This window comes from Chelonoidis abingdonii, chromosome 3, assembly GCF_003597395.2.
Source record: "Chelonoidis abingdonii isolate Lonesome George chromosome 3, CheloAbing_2.0, whole genome shotgun sequence".
NCBI lineage: Eukaryota > Metazoa > Chordata > Testudines > Testudinidae > Chelonoidis > Chelonoidis abingdonii.
The window spans coordinates 170,789,372-170,816,338 of NC_133771.1; the positions used below are offsets into that span (position 1 = coordinate 170,789,372).

At 40.1% G+C, this 26,967-nt stretch overlaps 1 protein-coding gene across 6 annotated transcripts in view; it reads right to left on the reverse strand.

Moving 5' to 3' along the window:
* Positions 1 to 26,967, reverse strand: part of ESRRG (estrogen related receptor gamma) — a 501,342-nt gene that overhangs the window by 210,432 nt on the left and 263,943 nt on the right. The window contains exon 1 of one of the 6 annotated variants that reach the window (XM_032786256.2): positions 2,083 to 2,243. The exons of the other annotated variants lie outside the window; for them this stretch is intronic. Within the exon in view, the coding sequence (XP_032642147.1) occupies positions 2,083 to 2,138 (56 nt within the window). The 5' untranslated portion in view covers positions 2,139 to 2,243. Of the gene's footprint in view, positions 1 to 2,082; positions 2,244 to 26,967 lie in introns of those variants that run through there. 6 annotated transcript variants of the gene reach the window in all.

Consider the following 26,967-nt stretch of genomic DNA (forward strand, 5'->3'; position numbering starts at 1 on the left):
ATTATTATCATTATCATTATCACTGCTGAAAAGCAAAAACCAAGGTTGCAGATGGCTTTAAGTTACTGCATTCTTTAACATGTTCTGCCTTAAAATCAAAGCATACCTAGTGATGGTCAGACAGATGTCTGTGCACTCCCAAAATGTTTTGTCAATTTTAAGCATAAATCCTCCTCTCCACAATAATTACTGTAGAAATTGTCCACTTGTATAGATGTTTATTTCATCTGTATAGCTTTCTCCGTGGTTTCCTGTGCATGTGCACATGACAGCATGCAGTCAAAATACAACTACTATGAATATTGATAATTCTCGGGTTTATTAATTGAGACAGAGACAGATGTGTTTCTGAGCATTAGATATTTCTGTCTGTCCACTCAACCACACACCCACCATACCCTACATCCAGAAAGTAAATTGGATTGTTTTAAGAAGACTTTTATTTGGGGGGGGGGGGAGAAAGAGGGGACAGAATTAGTTTAAATCTTGCAGCAGAGCCAAAAAGACATGTGCCCTGATTTCATTTAAATGCATCTACTTTAAGAGGCTTATCTAAACTAATCATTCAAATTAGCTGTAAGAAGGTAAATTCAGGAAAGCTCCTTTAAAAAAGAACCTCTTCCTATCTAATTTTTTAAAAAAATATTCTACAGAAAATTTTAAAAATGAAGTGAAAGCTATACAGCAGCTCACTGAGCACGGACCTATAAACCATATCTTAGTGGGCATCCTACCTTTGTTTATTTTCATTTATTTACCTTTGCAGTTTTATAAGGGGTTCTTCCCTCTCTCACCTCGAACTGTTCTCCCATTGGCAAGTCTATTTACTGCTGTTCTCTTTAGTTCCTATGTTATATCACCAACATACAGTCACTGTAAGTCACTTTCCATCTCTGGCTTAATTACAAATAGCAATGCAATATGCAGACACTAAGGACAGCTAGTGGGCATCTACCTATAATGCATTGTCACCTCTCTATACAGCCTTCCCACACAGTATATCTAGGGCTATATTTACTATTAGCATTTTTTCTTCAGTATTACAACATTCATTGCTAGCATAATATGAAGGCACAGAAAAATAACTAGCTTCACATAAAAAAAATGAATCAATGACAGCTCCCATGATATACTAATATTTAATCCTGAGTATACGTTGAAATCAAGTTTATAAGCTACACATCAGCACTAGAATGCTGGATTTTGTTTGGGTTTTCTGCTTGTTATCTCAGAGATTCCAAGTATGTATACCTAAATGTATACAAAATTAGGTAGTTAATAGGTACAGATGAAACAATTCTCTCTCTCTCTCTCAATACATTAAAAAGTAATGTAGAGTCTTTTTCAGGGGAAAAAAACAACAAAATAAAACAAAACAGGCTACAGGCTAGTTGGAACAAATGTACTTCATTCCACCAGTTCTCTATTAAAGTACAAAACATTAAAAACCAGTTTGGTTCTCTTCTTCCTCGGTATTTTCTCCTCCTTCATTAAAAGGCACACAATTTCCTTGTTACTAAATAAACTGATTTGTCAGTGAAGTGCTGGTTGAACAGTATTTTAGACCTGAATTGCGGAAGGCTAGTTGTGAATATTCATCCTTAAAGAGGTATTAACAGTTCTGTTATTTTCCCTGCTAACTCCACATAGACAGAAATGACAGGGAGAGCAAAATATCTGTCATATTGAAAATACAGGAGAGGCACGAATATAAATCATTTTCATAATATATTAGTTTTAAACCTTTTTTCCCTGGGAAAATGTGTTCTACTTCAAGGCATATTTTAACAATTCACTAAGCATTTGTGCCAAGTGCCTATTATTAGTACCTGAATAAGAAGTGACTGTCACACAGCTGTTTTACTGACAGTCACTGGGCTTTGACTCAAAGGTAACATTGTAGTCAGAGAACAATTCTCCACTTACTGAATTAGCAGATCACCCTCAGCACAAAAAAGACAAGACAGACACAAACCACCATTCATGCACACAGAAGCCACAAAGCACTACCTGAATCAATGTTTACATTTTGTCATTTAAAAAAAAAAAGAACAAAAAAAAGACAGGAAGAAAGGTACCTACTCTTCTTCGTAGTGAAGGGGAAAAGATTCAGGAAGGCAAAGTTCTACCGAATCCATGTGCGCTCGGCAACCATTATTTGTGCACCCCAGCAATAAATCAAAGTTTCCTTGACAGAGCACAGTGCAATTAACACAAATGTTCTCCTGGTGACAAGCCTATAGGCACAGCCAGTTGGGACCAAAAGCTCTCACACTCTCCTAATCAAGGACTTAAAGCCCCGATTGGAGCTTATTAATATGAAGTAGGGCTTTACATATGCAGTCCCACTGGCCCAGACAGATACTGGATTGGTAGCACATTAGCCAATCAGATGTGAGCAGAACAGAAGCTGCACAGATTGAGAAGAGCCAGGCAGGTAGAGAGGGGAGGAGAAACTGAAAGAGACTGAAAACTGAGAGTAGGGACTTAATAAAAAGAAATGTAAATGCTATCAATATTTTCTAAGGGGCTACAAAGAAAAACTAATTAGCATAACTCTCTAGGCACTAGATGTTTTCTGTAACTTAAAACACTGTTAGCCAGGTACTTTGAATGGAAGAAATACATGCAGACTCTCAGTTAATGTTGTGAAGAATTCATCATAAGGTAGAGAACTAAGTTTGTGCTGCCATTGTCTGTTTATTCAACTGTTGTTGTTGGGGGAGGAGGGAATTGCTGGGGGTTGGGGAGGGTTTAAGTGCTTTTGCTTTTTTTCCATGCATAAATGATTTTTTATCTTCTAATTTTTCTGGTACATACTGAGCACCTAAACTCAAAATTAATTGTTCTAAAGATTCTGGGTAATTGAACTTTTAACTGTAAGTCTGCGTTGTCAATTTTTTATATATATATTTAGAACTGAAAATCTCATTCAGTACTGATTTGACAGAAAAACTACGCTTTAAAAATGCATCTGTTTTAACAGCACAGGTGCACACATTGCTGAGAGCACATACATGTACATATACCTATAGTAGATACATGTTAATATGGGCATATTTAACACATTAGCCACTAATGCAAAACATTTAGATGTTGATCATAAACAGAAGGAAAAGCTCCTGCACTGATCAATTTCTTTTGTAACTGAGCAGGGATTACAATGGACTAAACTCAGCCTGTTTCATTTGACCGGATCAGACTGCATTGTGGTAGGTCTGCATACGTACCCCTGCAGGTTTTGATTTTTTTAAAAAATTATTTCTAAAGCAAATTGTACCAAACTGGAAGGAAAGTAAATATATCAAACCCATAACTTGTATATATGTCACTACCTATATAATCATCTTTGAACCCAATAGTTCCAAACCACTTGCTTTTTATAAGTCATAGTCATCCACCTCATAAAGAAAACTCATTGAATAAAACAATTTTAAGCAAGTGATCATACACAAAATCAGACATAGTTTACACTGAAAACACAAATTTTACAAGGAGCAGCTGAAAAATGGGGGTATGATAAATTTCCCTCAAAAGCTACAGTTTATTATTAACATTACAGCGAAAATATACTTATTTTCTGGTTTCAGAGAAATATTTTTTTTTTCTGCCAGCATGCAGTGGAAATAAATACCAGCTATTTATGACAAGGAGATAACTGCTACGTTCTTAAGAGTGGAGGACCCACAATTTTTTATAATTCAGCTCTAGTGCGCACAAATCTTTTGTGACTGGAGTCCTACATGATGCAAATGACATAATGTTTAAGATCAAAACAAACCAGCGCACACCCTCAGAATGCATGAATAACATTCACAAATGGGAACACAAATGTCTTCTTCAAATCTATTACACAGCTTTTGGGGGAAAGAAACCCCAGAAATTAAGTCCAAAAATATAAATGCAATAGACATGTTTGAAGCTCTTTGTGATGAAGAGTGATTTCCAGTGTAATGTATTTAACCATATGTAAAGGATGGACCTGCTCCTTACATATGCGGCATAAAATACATGCAAGTTTAAGGATCAGACTTCGCACAGCAAAACTATGGCTCTCACTACCGTATAAAAGCAGGTAGTAAAAGCTTAATTACCAGTAGCATTATGTTGTCTATATTGTTAAATGTGAACTCTGTAATTAAGATGTAAATTCGGTTGTGAGCAGTGAATTAAAAGAGCTCTGAGATGTAAAGCCCAAGCATTCTGAAGACACACCATATAGACAAAAAAAAATTAGGTTTTATCAAATCTTAAAACAAGAGGAATTTCATCATTTTATGGCATTAAAACCCCTTCTTAAAAAAGCACTTTGATAAAAGAAATGCTGTGGTTGTGGGAACCAAATCAGCACTTGAAAATTAAATATTTATTCTATTCTATAAGAATCTTGATTTCCATATAAATCCAAAGTCCAAATCCCACTAACTGGTTTATTCATGCACATCTCCAACAAAATGTAAACCAATAAATGTCTTTAGTTTAAATGTATAACTTTAAATATACATATACGCTCACTATAAAGTAGCTATTTTCTAACTATAGTGGCATTTGGGTTTGAAATTCCTTCAGACCCTGTACCTGTGTGTGTTTTATTATTAAAAAATAATCCATGAAGGATCTATATATATGAGTAATTTGATACTGTACTTTAAAAATGACTTGTATCATCATTTTTACTGGAACATATATCATTTGAAATATGATTATTAAGCCATCTTAAACCTTATCAGACCAAAATTTACCTCATGTTTACTTTTGTTCATTATCTTTTAGACTGTGTATTTATACTCAGCAGCTGAAAATCTGACAGTCTGTTGCCTTCTCTTGTGGTCTCTCTTCCATCCTTTTCATGTCCATATAGTTTCAACTACCGCTTTGCTTTCCCTCCCTATCCAATCTTTCTCTCCCCCTATTAACCATCACTACCTTCCCACCAACCATCTTTCATCCAGGCAAGCAGCTGCTTCACTGCCGTGCTGCTCTTTAGATGACCAGAAACACAGTGCTATACTTTACATGTTGATAAACAAAGCAGTTAGCTTCCTCCCCGGGAGTGAATGTGCCACCTCCACCAGACCAGGGTCTGGAATTCCATCTACATGCTTGAACTTCGGTTTCCCCAGTTACTGTTCAACTAAAAAAAATGAACCGCTAGTACAGCAGATAATTGAGGCAAGTGTGTAGTTAAGTTTTCTCAGTAAACTTTCTTGCACAACATTTGAAATAAATAAAAAGCACTGGGGGCGGGGGGAAATACAATCAAGTCAGCCACTGGTTTACAGAATTTCAGCAGAGGGTATGGATTAAGAACAAGCCTGCATGTATATACACGTGTCTGAAGTAACTTATCAAAATCTACAGTGCAAAATCTTACCACAAGGAGTATACAAAACACAGTAGAAATGGAATCGAAGGTGGGGGGGGGGGAACTGTCATGAGTGTCTGCACCAGTCAATGAGAATTACTGTGCAGTGTCTGCATCTCCACATCCCTCTGCACGTATAATTATCCCTAGTACATCTTTAAGCGTCTTCACACTTAAATGCAATCGACATTTCAAGACACCCAAGCAGCCAGATTCCTTAACCACAGCTACCTCAAGGCAACTGAAGAAGCAAAGATTCAGTGGCACTTTACAGAAGCAGCACAACACGTCGTGCCAAGTGCATTATATTTACTTAAAAGAGCAATGAGGAAAAGACAGTTGGGTAGGGACAAAAACATCAAAAATTCAAGCACCTGCTCTGAGATTATTTATTTTAAAACAAATACTCTTTCTGAACCTATTATAGTTAAGAAGGATGTTCCCCACCTCAGCAAAATCTATCATATTTTCAATAAAGTTTGAATTAAATGTTGAAATATCACTGGTTGTTTGAAATGAACTATGAGAGGACCAAAGTAGTCTTTATTTGTGATTCCCTCTTTGCCACTCTGCAAATAACTGAGCGAGCTAGTGTCAAACAAAAACAAATTTGTGCTATGCTACTGAATGCTCAGCATTAAAATTGCTCTGCTGTTGTCTTAGACACATAATTGGTTTGGACACACGGATTTGATTTTGGAGTTTTGCCTTTTGTGCTTGTTATTAGAAGGCACGCAGTGCATCTCTGGACACACTGTTAATGTTGAAAAAAATCCTTTGCGCTAAAAAGTTGCAAACTTTGTTCACATTTGTATATAGTTGGGCAAAGGGTAGCAGGTAATTACTTCAGAAACATCTGCTACTTCAATCTGTATTTAGCATTAATCACTCCTTGCTTTGATCTTAGACAAAAAAAACCCCAACACTATCTCAAAATGTGCTTTGGGACTTCATCATAGACCAGGAATTGTTCTGCACACAAAGCTGAGGGTTGGTTGGTTATTTTTTTAAACTTTAGCAGATGAAATTTCTTCTCTAAGAAATCACAGCAATCACTTTGCCATATTACCAAAGTACATTCAAGTCACCGGATCTTAATAAAACACGGCATATTTTCTATTTCCTTTATTTTCAAGGACATGGGTATTGATATTTAAATGACTGCCTTCACTGATACAGAATAGAACCCTTTCATACTGCTGTAAGTGAAAATTGTTCTACTGAACAAAATACCTTTTCCAAAGCCTAAAAAAAGGTGCCCACCTATTGCATGACATCCAAAAAAAGTCTATTTTCATTAGAGATAAATGGAGCAACCGCGCCAATATTGACATTTTTCGATTACACCAAGCTCTTATCCTAGTGTAAGTTTCTTCAGAGAAGCAGAAGTGCGTTACTGTCTCAGACAGCCAAGGATAAGATGACTGAGGGAATTCAGTTGCTCTGTTTAATTAATACAGGATTATTTCACTTTCATTTTGTGAAGCTAATAATATGACTGGTGGAATGTCAGTAAAAATTAAATCATAAACTAGTGCAGTACCAAAGGGAAAACTTACTTTAGTTATTGAGTATTCCCAGCAGAAATCTTGAAAATCTTATACATATTTACACTGATAAAATACCACATGTACTTCATGGGATACTGCAAGCTTTCAACAATCCTTATGGCATGTATTTACAGAGCAAGAGTTAACATTTTGAGATTACACGTTAATAAATGAGTTGCAGTTATACTGTTTCCTGAATGTTAAGCACCAAATGCTAAATGCAGAAACACATTCAAGGTCAACGTCCTATTTTAGACCTTTTCAACAGCTGTGGTATTATGATAATCACACTTAAAATATTCCTATAGAAAGAGTAAATTAGCCCTTTTCACTAGAAAGATGATTATGATAAACAATAAATCTGAAAGAGCACAAATTCATATTTCTTTTTTCCAAAGAAATGAATTGCTGTTCCTTATTGTGACAGTGGCATTTCCATAAAGGAATAAAATAGAAGGGTCCACATTATTCTGCTTTTGAATTACCTTTTATTTTTCAAAGGTCTTATATTTGAGAAAACATTTTTCTACAAAAAAGGTTTGTTTGCCAACAGAACAAAAAACCCAAACATTTAATTCTCAGTCTTTCTTTCCCCTCCAAACCTGCATGAAACATAGTATTCCACAAAACAAGACGGCAGAGAAGTAAAACTTAATATCAGCAGCCATTCCTAAGTGAGATTAGGGTTTTAGTTCTGACTAATTGAGGTACAAGATCTGATGGGTCGGCAACGTCTTTTTTTTTTGCTTGTCTTCCTACCTGACTGGAAGCTCAAGGAGCTAAAAATAGAAAAGAAGAAGATGGAGTGCAAATATTTCCCCAGTGAAAACACCAATAATCTTTACCGTGAGCTGACATGAATTGCTTGTTACACTGCCCTAGGATATCATGGCTTGAAGCGACAGCACAAACACACACACACACACACACAAAAGCCACTAGCCATCCTCAAAGCTATTGTAATATGTGTTTGTGCATGTGCATGTTGCAGGAGCCCCTATGAAATTTGACTTCTGGCCGATATACCTCCCAAAGAAAACACATTATCTGCAGTTTTTATCCTCACTATCCCAGCCCATCTTCCATCACTCTTCTTTCTCTTTCTCTCCCTCTACTCCCTTTGCTCTGGCATTTTTATTATTAATGTTACTGCTATTATTACTGTCCAAGCATAAGCTGATCCACAGGGGAGCCTGTGTAATTTAACCCCTCAAGCTCTAAATTCCTTCACATGTGCCAAAGACACAGGTTTGTCGTTGCCTCCAGCAATATCCCAGGAAGACGAGTGATGGCGGTGTCATATCATCACACAACGACTTAATCTATTGCGACACCCAGAGAACGGGCAACCGAACAGATTTACAGAACACGCTCTCTGACTGCATACAAAAATGTTACCCCCCTTCCCAATAAACCCAAGTCACATGGAACAAAGTGAAACAAATTTCACCCTCCTACCACTCTCAGTTTCTATCACTCACTGTATATTATCCAGTCCTCCCACAACGTAGTGGTCCTACTGTACATCTTATATCTATGCAGCACTTTTACTACATTTGTGTTCTCTCTCCTTTGTTCTTCTCATGTTCCCTGAATAACAAACAGCCAGATCATGTTGAACCGCCAAGTAACATAGCTTCAGAAATCTTTTGTTCATGCACTAGATGACTGGAACCATCACTTACACCAAGGTTATCTCTGCGTGCTCTCTCCTGACATAAAGAACTTGCACTTTTTAAGGGTGCACAGAACACTGTACTAAACTTTCAACCTTTAACCACATAAATATTGACAAGAATAAAAGCACCTACCATGCATACTGACTACCCTCCCACCCCAAGGACTGTCCACATTGACACTGTACTTTTGTTATCAGCAGGGGCGGCTCCAGGCACCAGCATGCCAAGCGTGTGCCCGGGGTGGCAAGCCATGGGGGGCGCTCTGCCGGTCGCTACGAGGGTGGCAGGCAGGTTGCCTTTGGCGGCATGCATGCGCAGGGTCCGCTGGTCCCACGGCTTCAGCGGATCTCCCGCAGGCAAGCCACGAAAGGCAGCCTGCCTGCTGTGCTTGGGGCAGCAAAATACCCAGAGCCTCCTGGTTATCAGTTACTATTATTAAGAAAGAATGCAAATTTCACATGGAAGTATGTCACTAATTTAGAAGTTAGGTGATATTCTCCATCCTAACTCTGATGTTCAATTGAGATGGAAGAATTTGGGGTGAGTTTAATCAGTTTTGGAATACTTCTTGAGTTAGAAAGCTAAACAAATCAAAGAGAATTATCACTGGTATTGGTGGTGGGGTAGGGGAATATTAGATTATTTTTCCCTTCTCTAAACTGGAATCCTAAATATTAAAATGACAACATTTAATAAAGCTTGAAGACCCCTTATTAAAGCCTGACCCAGCAAAGCTTTAAGTCATGCAACTAGTCTTTATTTATTTGAACCCTTGTATTGATTTTAGTGGGACTACTTGAACGTGGAATGCTTTGCAGCACTGATTGGGCCCGTAACATTTGAAATGTAAAAACACTGACATTGTCCAGGCTGCCAGCCAAATGAATTTTGAGAACACACAGGTACATACATACACAAAGTCTCTGCAGGGTTAAACAGCATCTTGTGCTTTTCCCCATGAATGTAATACAGAGACTTTTTTTTTTTTTAAGTGAGTTATGAACATTCAGGTTCCAGAAGGGGAATTGGTTTGAGTAGGTCTAAAGAAAAGAAAATTGTGTTTCACCACTGATTACACTTACCCCAAGTCTTGCAGCCCAACCCACCTGAACGTTGGAACTCAGATGAGGTTAAAGAAAGCCTGAGAGAACACATTTGAGCTCAGGTGAGATGCTGTTCTCCACACCCAAAAGAATTTGCCACACGTTCATGGCGGAAAAGTGCACGATAACTCATTAAAAAAATGTACCAGGTAGCACTAGGCACTAATGCAGCATAGCATTTCTGCAGTCACTATTGTGCTTATACAATATCGTTTCATTTGACCACTTTAACACTTTTTGACTACCATGTATTAGAATCATGTTGTTAAATACAGTGGGTCTTGCCTTTTATTTGTTGTGGCTAATGCAATGAAAACATTCACATTTTTCTACCAGTATTAGCAAAGAAGATTCAATGAGACAATATAGTCCTAATGTGATATTTTTGTGGATGGAGCTTTCCATTATTGCCTGCATTCCTGTCCCACTACCAGCCTCATTTCTATTGATCAGGCAGTTAGTCCTATTCAATTATTCAAACTCAATCAATAAATTTAGCTCTATGAGATGTAAACATTATGCTTACCATTATCCAACTTAATTCATGTGCCTCCAAATTTGGATAGATTTCAAGGTTTCTTTCTTTATAAATAAGCAAAACTAAGTTTCTGAAACTAGCCTTTATGTCTCACCAGTTCTATCACCTTTTTTAGCCTTTGCATTTCCCAGGGATTTGGTTGAACTCCGCTACATTGACAGAACTGATATTTTGTGCCTGAATGGAAAAAACAATGAATTATTTTTTATTAAATACTAGAATAGTAAATAAAGCAATGAAAGTGATAGTGCCACATCTTTAAAGGAGGCTCACTGAGTGTATATAAACGTATATATGTTGCTACTGCAAAATGCCACATATGCACTTACAAATCAGTGCCCTTCTATTGTTCCTAGCATTGAAAATTGGGTCCTGTAAAATATATTGCATGCATGTGTATATAAACATTATATACTCAAACCTAACCATCTCCATATGGTCATCCAAGTTTTGTGTGCACAAAAAGGTAAATGTGAACAAATGTGGAAGAAAGACATGGGACACAGAAAATTAAAGGTTCAACTTCTGAGGCTACCTCAGAGCCACTTTATTAATTTTGCCACAAAGTCCAGCTTTCTCCACCTAGAACATCCAAATCAAATGACCTCAAAATCATGTCAACATACTAATATGTTCAATAAACAATACATCTTTCCCTCTTAGAACCTGAGCTTTTAGGCCTTTCTCAGCCAAAACTCACATTGGCTTCACTGGTATTTTTGCCTATGGGAATAAACCTCTAAGTTACAATTTTGAGGTTACAGGTTACAGACTTCTACTGTTTTGCAGGATATAGTCCCTCGATAGAGAATGTATCAGATATTACCCTGATAACAAATAAATTTCATCACGATCTTCAATTACACAGACAACCTCGTCAAAGACAGAAGTGATGACTCTTCCCCTGAGGTCAAATAATGCTGGCCTGTGAAATACTGAGTGTCTTCTAATGTGCTGGGCTCCTTAACTCCCATTGCTGTCAATGGCTCAAAAAGATGGCTCAGCACCTTGGGCGAACCGATGTCCTGATTTTATAGGCAGAGTCCCGATATTAAGGACTTTGTCTTATATAGGTGCCTAAAACCCCTCCACACCCATCCTGATTTTTCACACTTGTTATCTGGTCACCCTAGCCCCAACTATCTCTAGTTCATTAGCATGGGAATGATGGTAAAGAGGTGCTATTGTAGGAAAATCTGAAGCTATTAGGACACCGTTGTTTACAGGGATGCAAGAATATCTTCCGTACTGTCAGAGGTAAGAGTGAAATGTATAAACATCTTTTAGAAACAAAATATAATTAGAATTCAATCGCAGCTTTTCTCAGATTGAACTCCTTGCTCTCACATCAGATTATCAGCCTTTGAGGCATTAACAAACTCTTTTCACATTGTTAAGAGCAGTATGTATATGCTTTTGTACTTGTTACATATTGGGGTGTATGGGGTTGTACCTCTGATAGGGGAGCAGTCGTACCCCTAGGAGTAGCTCATCCAGTTTGGTCCCCACTTGACACCCAGCTCTCACCTGTGGCTCCAAGTAGCTGTCAGCATGCGACAGTGGCCACACCCCGGAAACCATCTCAACTGACAGGCTAAACCAGGTGACGGTAGCCGATGAGTCTGAGATCCTCGGTGAGTTAGGGCTGTCTACCCATTGCATGTGAAGGCTGGATCTGGCTGACTGAGGAAACCTGGTTCAACGGTCAGGAAGGCGGTGACAGCAAGCATTGTGGAACGCTCAAGAGCACGACAAGACACGTAGGCATCCTGGTCATCCACTGCGCCCTGCCCTATCTCCAGCCGTCTCGACTCTTGTATTGCCACTGGATACAGATAGGAACTGGGAAGAGAGAGTGAGGCTGACGTCGCGCAATTCTCCCTCACTTTAATCCAATTCATGCGCAAGTCTCGACATCATATCACATCATATCAAGTCCTGTGGCGATGGGTGAGCGACGAAGCAGCAGGTGTGGATACACTGGGAGCTGTAGCCGCGGACCTGCACACAGGCGGCTCAGGTATAATGGCCGTTCCTTACTGACCGAAGCAGTGGTGGAGCTCGGCGTCTTCTTGAGCGACTGAGCAGCCCTATTCAGGATTGCACTGCTCACCTCCACAGAATGAAGAGGGGCCTAGAAAAGGTGTCCTGAACATTGCCTGCTTCACCTTACCCTGGCCAGCATACCGCGGCTGGCAGGGATTCCATAAAAGCAGTCAAACAAAAACAAAACTTGGAGTGACACCGATCACCATTGGCACATGGAATGTGTGCACGCTACTGGACAACATCATGGCAGTCAGGCTGGAGAGAAGAACAGCACTTATCGCCAGAGAGCTCGCATGCTACAACATTGACATTGCAGTCCTTAGCGAAACTCGCCTTGCTAATGAAGGACAGCTGTCCGAGTCAGGCAGAGGCTATACATTCTTCTGGAGTGGCCGCAGCAGTGATGAGCATCGTGACTCTGGAGTTGGCTTTGCCATAAAGAATCATCTTGTTCGGAAACTTGCCAGTCCCCCTAAGGGTGTGAATGATTGTCTCATGACAATGCAGCTTCCAATTCAAAAAGGAAAACAAGCTACTTTGATCAGCGCATACACTCCCACAATGACCAACCCAGAGGATGTGAAGGATAAATTCTACGAAGAACTAGATGTTCTGCTATAATCAGTGCACCGCACAGACAAGCTGATCCTGCTTGGCAATTTTAATGCAAGAGTCGGATGTGATGCCGCAGCCTGGGAAGGAGTCATCGGGAAAAGTGAAGTGGGCAAGTGTAACAGCAATGGTCTGTTACTGCTGAAAACTTGTGCAGCACATGACCTCCTGATCACCAATACGGTCTTTCGTCTCCCTACCCGTAACAGGACTTCGTGGATGCATCCCCATTCCAAGCACTGGCATCTGATCGATTATGTCATCATCAGGAGAAGGGACAGAAAAGATGTGAGGGTTACAAAAGCAATGTGCGGCGCTGACTGTTGGATGGATCACAGGCTCATAGTATCTAAAATGAAGCTCCGTATCATGCCGAAGAGATGACCACAAGGCTGTAAGGCTCTCAAAAGGATCAACATGTCGAAGCTGAAGAACAGCCGCATCACTGAAAATCTAGCGGAAGACCTAGAGAATGAGCTTGCTGATCTTCGTATTGAGGATGACACTGAGAAAGACTGGGAGCGATTCTGCAACACTGTCCATACAGCTGCATCAACGGTACTGGGGGCCTCCACACGCAGGCGGCAAGACTGGTTTGACAAAAATGATGCAGAAATCCAGGCCTTACTTGCTGAGAAGCACCGTCTGCATCATGCATATCAGAACGATCCATCCTCAGCAGCAAAGACGACCGCCTTTATCAACGCTCGCAGAACAGTACAGAACTGACTGCGCAAAATGTGGGACTTGTGGCTGAGCGCCAAAGCAGATGAAATACAGGCGTACGCGGACAGGAACGACTATAAGCAGTTCTATGAAGCCCTCAATACACTCTATGGTCCACAGTGTTCTGGGAGCTTTCCCCTCCTGAACTCTGATGGCACTGTGCTCCTTACAGAGAAGACGCAGATTCTCCAGAGATGGGCTGAACATTTTGAAGCAGTTCTCAACTGCCCCTCAGTCATCAATGATGAGGCCATTGACAAGATGCCCCAGGTTGCAGTCAATGACTCCACGGATGCTTCACCAGAAGAGGATGAAGTGAAGAAAGCCATCAACCAGCTGTTAAGTAGCAAAGCCCCAGGGTCAGATGCCATACCAGCAGAGGAGTACAAAGTCGGTGGATCCGTGCTGCTACGGAAACTCACTGAACTGTTTCAGTCCTTCTGGAAGCACAGATCCATTCCACAGGAATTTAGAGACGCATCCATCTTGCACCTCTATAAGAGGAAGGGCAATCGCCAAGTATGCGACAATCACCATGGAATCTCGCTGCTCTCTACAGTGGGGAAAGTTCTTGCACAGGTTCTGTTGAACCGATTGATCACTTATCTGGAGCAGAGCTTACTGCCAGAATCACAGTGCGGCTTCCGCAAGGGACCTGGGACTATTGACATGATCTTCGCTGCGCGTCAGCTACAGGAGAAATGTCAAGAACAGAATCGTGAACTCTACACAACTTTTGTGGACCTCACGAAAGCGTTTGACTCTGTCAGTTGCCAGGGCCTGTGGAGGATCATGTCGAAATTCGGCTGTCCAGACAGAGACATACAAATGGTACGTCAGTTTCATCACGGTATGATGGCTTGTGTCCTGGATGACGGTGAAATATCTGAGGCCTTCCCAGTCACCAATGGCATCAAGCAAGGATGTGTTTTAGCACCCACTTTGTTCAGCATGATATTCTCTGCCACTCTGGCTGATGCCTTTCAACACTGCACTGAAGGAGTAGGCCTGAAGTACAGAACTGACGGGAAACTATTCAATCTGAGGCGACTGCGTGCCATCACCAAGGTGAAGGAAACTGTACTTCGAGACTTTCTCTTTGCCGATGATTGTGCTCTGAATGCTAGTACAGAGCCAGAAACGCAAGCCAGTATGGACAAGTTTTCATCTGCATGCAACAACTTCAGTCTCACCATTAACATCAAGAAGACTGAGGTCATGCACCAGCCAGCTCCCCACACTCCGTTCTCAGAACCATCCATCACTGTAAATGGACAGAGACTTCAGGCAGTGGACCACTTCACGTACCTGGGCAGTACCCTTTCCCAAGCAGTGTCGATCGATGATGAAGTAAACTGCAGAATTGCTAAAGCCAGCTCTGCATTTGGCCGATTGCGCTCTAACGTCTGAGAACGTCGAGGGATCAGCCTGCCAACGAAGCTGAAGGTCTACTGAGCAGTGGTGCTTCCAACTCTGCTGTACGCCTGCGAGACGTGGACTGTTTATCGGAGTCATGCATGAAGGCTCAATCACTTCCACATTTCCTGTCTGCGAAAGCTTCTAAAAATTAGATGGCAAGACAAAGTGCCCGATACTGAAGTCCTTACCAGAGCCAGTCTGCCGTCAGTTCACACACTGCTGATGAGAGCCCAGACCAGATGGGTCGGACATGTCGTGAGAATGTCAGACAAGCACATTCCTAAACAGCTCTTCTACGGAGAACTCACCCAGGGAAAGCGCTCCCAAGGAGGACAAAAGAAGCGGTTCAAGACCTCTCTGAAGTCCCTTGAGATCAACACCACCACATGGGAAACCCTCGGACTGAACCGTCCAGCATGACGCAGCCTCATTCACACAGGCAGTAATACCTCTGAGGCGAGGTGTACTGCTGAGGCTGAAAGAAAGCGTGAGCTGCGCAAGTCCAGAACTGCCCGCACTTCATCGACAGTGCCATCACATGTCTGCCCGACATGTGACAGGATGTTCCACGCCTGAATCGGACTGATCAGTCATCTTCGGACGCACAGAGTCCGGTCATCGAACGAATGAGTTGTTGAGGTCTTCATCGACAACGATGGACGAACATCACTTGCTACATGTATGTTCAAAATGCTCTCAGTTTATATTCAATATTACAAAGCAGCAAAATGAGAATAATTTCTCTTTCAATATATTTTCTAAATAAATCCTCTAAAACCTGATTTAGATCCTTAGATCATGCTTTGGAGCAAGGAACTGTGTTAAGAGTGTCTGAATAAAGAAAAGCATATAAGCAAATCAGAATTTTATTCTTCATTCATTGAGAAAGCTGAGATTTCAGGTGAAAGGGCTGGGTTGCCTCTCTCTTCACATACACTGCAAAGTTCCTTCACTTTTCCTGTTTTCCTTGTAGATTTACTTGTAAATCTGGCTATAGCCACATTTGAAGTCACGAGGTCTGACTTCTGACCTCAGTTATGTTAGCCCTTCTCTGCTGAAGAACTACCCCCTGGATCACTGACTTGCTATTATTCTATGGTTAATAGACCTGACCTATGTGATATTTTCTAATCTGGCTACAGTCTGATCTCTAAATTCTCTATTTTGAATGAATACCGATTTTGTGACATGAAGTCTGCAATATAATGAAATGCAAACAATGAAAAGGCTAAATCAGTTTACAAAAAGATCTATTTGTCAAACAGTGTGGAGATGCTCCCAATTTAGTCTGGGCAGTTCATGCAGCTCTTGATAAGGGAGTTAAAACTGAGCCGTTCCACTGCATAAAAATAAAGGCAACTGCAAAAGAAATGCGTTTTCTTTCAGAGAGTCTTTTCTGTAACCTGTAGCTAATAAAAATGAAAAACAAAATCCTGGATTCTATGGGAATTTTCTTACAACCAGGAGCACTGTTACAGAAGGCAGCAGCAAAAGCCTCCCCAGCACAGACCCCTTATGTCACATTTGCATTTCTATTCAGCTACATTGCCTGACAATGAAGCAAATGGGTCTGCCTTATCTGTACAATTCTGGACAACAGAGATTTCTAAGCCATACAAAGGAACAAGCTTAACATTCAACACTCAACACTCCCCAGTGCAGCCCCCCAAGATCCTGTGGGGAATGCAGTCACATAACCCCTGTCCACACCAAAAACTTGAACTGTCACATGTTATCAGAAAATGAACTGGTTAAAAAAAAAATGCAACATTTTCAAAAGATATGCCAGCCTCAGAGAAAAATATTTCCAGATCTGAAGATTTTAAAGCATTATTTCCATCAGAACTGAAAACTGGGGAGTTCCTCAAGAATGTAAAGGGGAGATTCAATACCTAGCCACTTTCCCTGCTCCATTTTGACTGTTTTTAATACACCAAATTCAATAGAAATGTTAAACCTCCCACATTGCACTAGTTTTCATTAAGGCACCTTTAGCAGCTAGTCTTGCTAACTTGTGCAAGACTTGTTTCAGTCTGAGAAAATTTCAACTTAATTCCTTCAAAATTAATATCTTCTCATTTAAAAGTTAAGAATGACTCAACAACTGTACAAGCTGAAATCTCCAGATCAAACATGTTTTATGACAGGACTTAAGCCTGTTACAATACAGGTTAGGGCTTTAAACGGCAAGAAAAAATTATAATCACACAGCTCTATAGACATTTGCACTTTATTCTGGCATTTTGTGACAAATATATACCGGCTGTCCACTCCCTTTCCCTATCCTCCGATCTTCTGCTCAACTGAACAAGCATTTTGTCTACACAGTCTGGAGTTCAAAGAACCCTCTCTGGGAGAGGTTTAGCCAGTGGTGTACTTGAATATACAGATTTCTAACATGGGAGAGGGGTGGGGGTGGAGAGGAAGGGTCTCCACATTACACAGGGGTAGATGTCTTAAAGCACACTACACATTTTACCCAGCATAATGCAGTTTCAAACTGATAGGTTAACATTTCAATTCCTGACCTAAACTGCTAGGTGATGGTACTGGGCACTAACAGATGCTCTCTCTCATGCACACGCACACACCCAGCTAAAATATTATTACTGCCAAAATAAGGCAGTCACCATTAGTGAGCAATGCAGAAGGGCTGCTTGGATTCTTAGAGTGTACTAAGCTCATTGAAACTGCCTGCTGCTATCCCTAATTTTGATTACTTGGATGCCTGAGAAACCGCTGCCTTCTCTTCCTGTGATGCTATTGCCCTTTCACACTCTTGAGAAAGGGGACAAAGGTGTATTCTGGCTCTCCATGTGCTAGTGAGAGGTCAGACACTCTTTATTATCCCTGACACAGAAAATGGCATTATTGCTGTAGGTGAACTAAACCACCAGTTGTTCTGTGATACTGGACAAAACATTGCATAGCCTTGATATGCTGCAAGGGTGACAATAGGTGAAAGTGAGGATTAATTTTGCTTTCAAATGAGCGCTCACATGGCTCTGGCTGATTTAATGGGGGCCATGTGCATGCAGTGTAGGCAGGGCTGACTTTAGACATACGCAGTATACGCGGCTGCGTAGGGCACCCGAAAATTTGAGGCACCATCGGAGCCATAGGTGCAGACTTCTCATTTTTCTGGGAGGTGCTCGATGGCCCTCCTCTGCTCCAGGCCCTGCCCCCACTCCACCCCTTCCCCCAAGCCCCCACCCGGCCTCTCCCCACCTCTCCCAAGCCCACCCATCCCCACTTCTCCCCCTCCCTCCTGGAGCTTGAACGCCCAATCAGCTGTTCACAGCTGTCATAAATGATAGGTAAGGTAAGGTTAAGTTTCTTTTACCTGAAAGGGTAACCAAACACCTGACCAGAGGACAATCAGAGACTGGATTGTTTAAAACAGGGCGGGAATTTGTATACTCGGGTCTTTTTTTTTCTCGGCTGTGAGTAAACAAGGTTTCCTCCTAACTCCTTCTTATTTCAAATATATACCAAAAGTCTATGAGTACAAAGGAACCCCAAAGCATTGGCTATGAGGAGCTTCGGGTGTACGAATAGATGTGGATGGCTGTGTCTTTTGTTGTTTCTCGGCTGTGATTAACAGCTTCCTCCTAACTGCATCTTATCTCCAGTGTCTCCTACACATCTGTAAGTACAAAGAAACCCCAAGCATTCGGCATGAGGAGCTTTGGGTGTATTACATGTATGTGGATGTTGGACTGGTTTTAACGGGCTATCTTTTAAATCAGACTGTTTCTTCATATTTTCTTATAAGACAGAGCCTGTATTGAGTTTCTTAATGCAAGTTATTGTTTTATATTTTTCTTTCTTTTTTTATATAAACTTTCTTTAAACGTGTGGAGTTTCTTTTCCTAGTGAGGCAAGAGGGAAAACCAGCTGTGGCTATTTTCCTATTGCTTCAGGGAAGAGCGCTACGGGGAAAGAGAAAAGAATCACCTCTGTATCAGGTACCTGTCTCCCTCACGGGAAGGCAGGCACGGGGAAAGGCAAAGCCAAGCTTTGTATTTGCATCTCAATTGTCCTGAGGGTAGGAACGCTTATTCTTGGGAAGCAGAGAAACGGTTCTTGGCAAGCCTGGGAAGGAGGGGAAGGATTTCTCCCCTGCTTTTAGCATCCAAGCATTTGGAATCTGGGTGTCCACCAAGGAGGTTGGACACCAGAGAGAGGAAAGGGGGGATCAGGCCCCATCAATTCCTGATCTGGTGGCAGCGAGAATATCCAAGCTGGTAGTGAGCTTGGGGGAGTTTCAGGTAAGCCCCCAGATTTTGGACGCTAAAGTCCAGGTTTGGGACAGGACCAGATTGGGGACGCTAAAGTTCAGGTCTGGGACTGGGAGGCTAAATTATCACAACAGCACTCCTGAAATGCTCAGAGGGAGGGGGTGGAGTTGGTAAGTGCGGGGCCACCGGCCTGCGAGAGGCGCTTCTGCTGTTTATGAAGCTTGGTGTGTGTCAGCAATGCGGGGAGGGTTCTTCTGGGGGTCTGTGGGCCAGGGTGGTGGCTGTGAGCAAGTCAGGCATGGGGCACCAGTTTAATAATACTGCGTAGGGCCCCATAAATCTTAAGGATGGCCTTGAGTGTAGGGCAGAATTTAGTCCTTAAAGCATTATGAGTGGGGACTTCCCTTGCATTATACAAAATAAAAGACATTTGTTGAAGAATAAAATTCAGAAGTTGTCAACATAAAGTGAACTTTTACCAGCCGTTACCAGATTGTAGTGTTTGAAATATTATGGTATCTCAGATGCCACATGGGGGTAACTGTTGGAATACACTGATTTATTCTAATGGAAACTACTGAAGATGAAAAGAGACAACACAAAGGCTTGACAGTTAGGGAAAGAGATGGTAGGTCAAACATTTTATGTCGATTTGTCCAAGGACAACGTGGATCTCAGGTTGGTTTACGCAATAAAGTTAAGTGGTCACCACCCAAATTAAAATTAGTTTCCGGCCTCAGCTCCCTTGTAAATGCCATTGTTCAGAATTTGCACCTTAAACTATGCATTGCTTAGTGCATACATAATTTCTCTATATATGGTATTTCTAATGTACTTATCACTGTGGTTTCTAGTTGGTCATCACATACATTATTTGCGAAGTACAGTACTCAGCATGACCAGAGGAAGAATTCAACTAATCAATGAGCCCTGCAGGCAAAACATCATTTCTTGTGTTCTTTGGGGCATTTACAGGGTAAGTTTTTATTTTCAGCATCAGGTCAGTATCAGATATGTTGGTCTGTCAATGGATCCAGGATTTTTAGGAGTAGGTCAAGAGCCTACTGAACAAGCAATAAATTAAAATTCAGTTGCCTGTGCCACCGTGCCAAACAACATGTTATTCCTTTGTCTGCTGCCTGATAAAAAAGAATTGTTCAAGACAATCTGACTTTCTGAAAATATGCCCATTGTAAGGCCACTTAGGTCAGTGAAATTTGTGCTGATTGACTGGCTACTACAAGCGTAAATTAAAGGCGCAGCTTTCAATTGTGTATCCAATCTTTCCAATACAGAAAAATATTCTGAAAGATAAAATAGATGTGACTTGTTTGATTAGCTTAATTCCTTTCCTTTTGTTACCTTCTTCCTTCCCTTTTTTAGACATTACCTGGCACATTTTTCCTTGGAAACTAGCAATTTTTTCAACAAGAGCCCCAAACCAAAGCACAAGTACTCTGGCTTTTATGTAATCTGAATGGGAGCCACATAGAGATAGTATCTGTAAAGATCATCAGATCACCTCATCATCTGTGTTTCTAGCAATATGTGTTGTGTTACTATCCAATGGCCCGTCTGGTTAGAAGTTTGTTCCCCTCTCCATCTGTTCTTCTTGCTGGCCCACTGCCACATCAACCTCAGTACTTCACAGTCTTTCTTCAAGATGTCATTCAACTTGGTTTGCTACCATACCCATTTGTTTCTCTCTCCGTGTGAGATCAAGCATACATTTCTCTATCTTTCTCTCTCCAGCCGTTAGCTTCTGCTCCATCTTCTTAGTAAGTGTCTATGTTTCTGCTCCATTTATCATAGCTGGCAGTATGAACTACGCAGGTGTCAAGAAAAGCAAGAGAGAGTTCACTCTTCATGATATTGCCTTTCCAGCCTCCTTATGGCTCACCATCCAGTCTCAGCTCTTGACTTTAAACTATATGGTTAGAATAGTGTGAATCAGTTCCAAATAAGTCACTTTAAGGTGAATTAAGGTACATAATGATAACAATGCTGCTTTAAAGTCAATAGACACTTCTTCAGCCTCACTTGCACCTCTTTCTGTATTCATTTTTCTTCCTTTTTGTTTACTTCCTGAGTTTTGTTGCTGTTAACATTATAGCATTTTATACTTGCTGCCAAAAAGAGCATTCAATCCATAACAATGCTAGAAGTAATGCATACTTACATACCTTTGTTCTTTTGCCCAAAACTTGGTTTACACAACTGTTTCTCATTTGCATATTATTATAGACACATGCTTAACAACTAATTCCATTTGCAAAAAATGTGTCTTGGATTCACAATGCTGATAATTCAGAACCAAGGCTGCCAAACTGGCCCAAATTCTGCCCTCAGTTACACTGAATTCCTCTGGATTGCTGCAGGGTGGTCAAGGGCAGAACTTGACCCCCTGCCTCTAAGTAACTTAACATATCTAAGGATTTGCCTCACATGGGACCTAATCACAAGAAAACTAGATGCTCACTACCACTCAAAATCAGGCCTACCATATCCAAGATCACACACTGACAATCATAATTCAGCTCCACAAATAAAAGATTCTGGGCCACGTGATGATGCTGGAGAAGCAGGTTCAACTCAACAGTTACATCACAGCAAAATTGAAGCTTACATCATCTGTTATAACTAGGCACTACTGGGGTAATTCAATAGTGAGATTCAGCATTTAAATGCTGAATTCCCTTGCAGCTCCCAATTACTCTGGACAGTAATCAGAGGTTTTTTTAAAAAGCTTTGAAAAATCCTTTTTGACTTGACAGATCTCATCTCAGTTGAAAACTTCAAATCCCTGAGAATTGTTACCATATGCCACCACAGTGAAGACTCTAGGACTCTGAAATCAACATACTAATTGACTGTATACATGTGCATCAAACAAACATGCCAAAAATCCTTGTAAAATCTAAACTGAAAACACAATGAGAACGCATGTGCTCTGAACAGACTGCCTGAACAAAATGCTGCAGTTGAGTGGACTGGCTGGCTCAGAGTATTGGTAATAGGCATATTGCTTTTCAGTTCTAGGTCTCCCATTCAACTTCTGATCTCTACTGACGTGGTCAAAAGTCCCTGTCATCTGATAGTGCTTTGGTGGTTGAATACAATGAATTGTTAATCTCAGATGAATTCCTATCAGATGTTTTCACATTACAAAAAACTCTTGACAGTGTCCACAGTAAGGCTGAAGAATGAATAGGCATGGAGTCTGAACTACTGTCTCCCCCCTACAAGTGGTACTTACCTGGAAAATAAAAGTTACAGTATGTCGTCAAAATTATGGTATGTTCCAATATTACCAGAACCAGTGCCACCCCTACCCCGCACTCACACACCCACTTTTAAAAAAATTGAAAAAATGTGCGTTTTGTTCCTTACTACAATTTAAAACTTGTAGTGTACACATGACTTTGCTGTGGATGAACCACTGAGTGTGAATGTATCGTTTTTTCATTTGGGTGGGAAGGAGTGGCAAATGCCCTTCATTTCTCAAGCTTTTCTTTGTATTGAACTAGAAATTTATAGCCATACAGAAGAGGCTGTTGGAAAACTGGCCTGCCAAAGTCTTATGGAATATGGTATCCAGTTCTGGTGTCCACACTTCAAAAAGATGTTGGCAGATTGAAGAGTTTAGAAAAGAGCTACAAGGATGACTTGAGGTCTGGAAAACATGCCTAACAGTGAGAGACTAAAATAGCTCAATCTATTTTGTTAATCCAATAGAAAATTAAGAGGTGGCTTGATCATGGTCTACATGATCCCCTGTAGAGGGAAGAGATTTCAGCTAGTTGATGGCTCTTTAATCTAGCAGAAAAGAGTATAAGAAGATCTGATGGTTGGAAGCTGAAGCTAGACAAATTTAGACTGGAAGTTAAGTGCATTTTTTTAATAATGAGAGTAATTAACCAGTGGGACAATTTACCGAGGGATGTGGTAGATTCTCCATCACTTGAAATCCAGATTAGGTATCTTTCTTAAAGATATGCTATCATTCAAACAGGAGTAATGGGCCTGATGCCAAAATAACTGGCTAAAATTCTATGGCCTGTGTTATGCAGGTCAGATTAGATAAGTATAATGTTCCCTTCTGGCCTTAATTAATCTATACTGTACTGAATTACACATACCCAGCTTCAAAATTAGTCATTTTGATTATTCCATATTATAAAGGATTGAAGCTATACATACTCTGCCTTAGCTTCCTCCTAGTTCCTATCTAGCATTACAAAAATATTTAACATAAAAACTGCAAAATAGACCATATGGACAAAATGTCTCCCACTTGCTGCACCAGGCAACTGTTGCTATCAATTCCATTCTATAGAAATTGTTTAAATTGATTTCTTAACCAACACTATACATTCTACAAAGCAAGCCTGTAAACTGCACATTGACTGACATTCCAAGGCCCTATCCTGAAACCATCTACCCCTGAGTGGTCTTTACCTGTACAAATAGTTCCATGGAAGCCAACGGATCTACTGATGCAAAGCAGGACGTAAGAATCAGGGCCCAAATAATAAAGTTGTTTTTCTCTTTGCAAAATGTTATATCAGCAAATTCCTGTAGTCTTCCAACAGCGTAAATATCAGTGCAAGTACAATCTGAGGTTCTAATTCAAACCTTCAGATAGTGCTTACCTTAGGATTCCACTCCTTTGCCAAAAGGAACTAAAAGTACATTGCCTTCCTCTAAAATCAGCAATTAATCTGAGGCAGCTACACAATATCCTGCATTTACTCAGAGAAAATAGTAAAAAAATAAAATTGCTTAAAATAAGATTGGAGCCATTTTAGTCAAATTTCTAGCAATGTCTCTTCAACTCAGTAAAAATTCATGAGAGGAAAGAATGTTGTCAGCAGGAAGTGGGTCAAGGTTACGGCTAAAAAGAAGGCTAAAGTGGTAGGGTAACAATATACAAGGAATGGGTAACAGCATAGCGGGCAACACATTGCAAATCATGAACAATGGCAGGTCACAGTGATATAATGAAGGAGTGTATCTCAAACCCTGGCAGCCAAGGACAGCACAAGAGAATGACCCATCCAATTATCTCTATTCTTATTTTATTCTTCATCCTTCAGTCAACTATTTCAAACACGGGAAGCACCCTCTTAAATCAATCTTACGTTCATTCCGTATATGCCTTTATAGGTATGCTCATTTTATTCTAGTCCACTCTGTCTGGCACTATAGAGAAGAACAAATTAATGTGAGTATAAAAGTCTAGCAGACTCTGTCTGCAAGATGCTAACACATATTTTCCATTTTCTCCCCTTTACAGAAGTTCCATTAACCATCCTCTGTTGCAAACTGCTATTTAGTAACCAGTGCCATCATGTGCAGTGGGGCAAATCGTACCCTATTGACCAATGCTACACATTTGTGTTGTCTCTCTGGTTCGACAAGTCTGTACCAATGGCACCTGTTAAAGCTGCTTCAACTAAGCTGTTCTGCATTTGTCTGGCTGGATTTGGACTTCGTGGATCCCTGACTGAATACAAAATGATTAGAAAGACCAGTGTTTGGCAACAAGCACAGCAGGGAGTACACTGTGTATTGGTATACAAGAGCACAATGTGTTCTTCATAACATCACTTAGGGAGCATGCTGCTAGAATCTCTGTGCTGTTGAGATCAAAATGGTCTCCTTTGTTGTCAGCTGTTTAATAGCAGCTGTTTAATGTAATTCCAAATGATCTGCTTGAATGAAGTTGTCATTCTTACAGTTCACTTTAATATAGTAAAAAAAACCCAGTTCGGCCACATTATTTTTCTATTGTTCTTTTGAAAAGTTACACATTCTTATGCTTCCCTGAGCCTACCAAAGTAATAAAATTTTCTGTTATTCTTTAAAACAAAGACAAACAAAGATTGCTATATAATAAATGAATAAAAAGAAGTATAGGGTCAAATATAAATTTCAAAATATTTTCTTTACAGGTACTTTAAATATAAAGCTTTGGCTACAAATACCATCTTTACCTCATAAAATATAGAAAGCACCAAAAAGTGAACTTGCCCAGAAGTATGTAAGTAAGTGTGTGTGTGTGTGTATGCATTTTCTTATCATTTAAATTATTGTTTGTATTATATTTCATAAAACAAAAAAGTTGACAAAATATTGATATGGTACATAAACATTTATATTCTTATTTATTAAACAGTGTAAATTACATAGATATTCTGTGATAGCATTATTTTTGTCAAATCCATTTGATACTATGACTGATAATACAGGACCTAATCTTTAAAAATATTTGCAGTTCTCTGATGAACAATAGAGGGCACTAATGCTTCTAATCTGGCAAAAGCATCACATATCAGATAGAACAAAATAGCAATACTACTTGTAGCACACAAACGCCATCATCTACGATAAATATATATAGTAGAGAGAGGATTTCTGTCCATCTCTTAAAAAAAAAAAAAAAAGCTCTCTTTCTCCTTTAAATTTCCTTATTCAGCCACAGAAAGTAGGATGTGATAACAACATACTAATACTTGCAGCTTTTCAAAGCAGCATTTTCTTTTATTCATTGCATAAAGCAGAAGTCACTTTTCCTCATATGGAGATTTCTTCTGAGCATTTTCTCACCTAATTCTTGGCTATGTATCCATTGCTCTGTACACCCATTTAAAGATAAACCAATTTCACTGAATATTGCTGATAAGTGCAGTAGGCAAGGGCCACTTAACACGTGTGGCACATGTTCCTAGCAAACTGATATAGAAATAATGGCTAACAAATGTTGGAAATTAAAGGCATCTGAATGTCACTTGAAAGCAAAGTTTTGAATGCTGCTCTTCATTATGAAGACTTATTTTAGCTTTTTACACAGCTCTAATATTTTAAATAGTTTCACCAGTCTCAAAGGTGATGCAGCATTCCTTTCCCCAATGTGCTTTCAATAAAAGCATATCAAATATGCATATCAAATGTCTTGGAAAAGTTCTACACCTTTAACTGTTTTCTCTCCATAAAAGTGAAAATCAGCCAGTCAGAAAACAGTTCATCATTTTGCACAGAACAGTTCCTAGGAACATAAAACTTCATTAGGCCTGCTAGTAGCTGAGCATCATCTACCCTTTTAAAATGCTTACCAGTCTTTCTCATTGCTATTCAAAGAAGCAGATTTATTTCTCAGCTCCAGAGATTGAAATTTTGGCAAGACAGATTTAAAATGTACCGAACACCAACTAATGGATTGTTTTTTCTTAGGCTTTGAACATGTTTAAAAGGAAGAAAAGGGCAACACTTCTCTCTCAAACCAGTAAAGCTCTTCTATTTAGAAACCATGAATTCAGGATGACCGTTACCTAAACATAACAAATATTAATATGATTTGGTGCTCCAGTGCTAGCATATATTGTGAGTGAAAAGCCAACCACATATCCATGCTGGTTCTACATATGCAGCAAAATCTGCAACGTTTTCATTAATTTTTGCCCCTCTATTTTTGACTTCCCAACTTCCGAATCCTTGTGCCTGGTTTTCAGAGGTACAGAGCAATGACATTAGATGAAACCATTCTGCATCTTATTTGAGTCAACTGAAAGAGTTCTAAATTGATGTAAATGTGTGCTCTGGGGCTCTGAAAGTCAGACACAACTCAACACCAAGATACATAAAATTAGTAAAAACATCTGAAAATGTTGGCCTTAACCAGCATG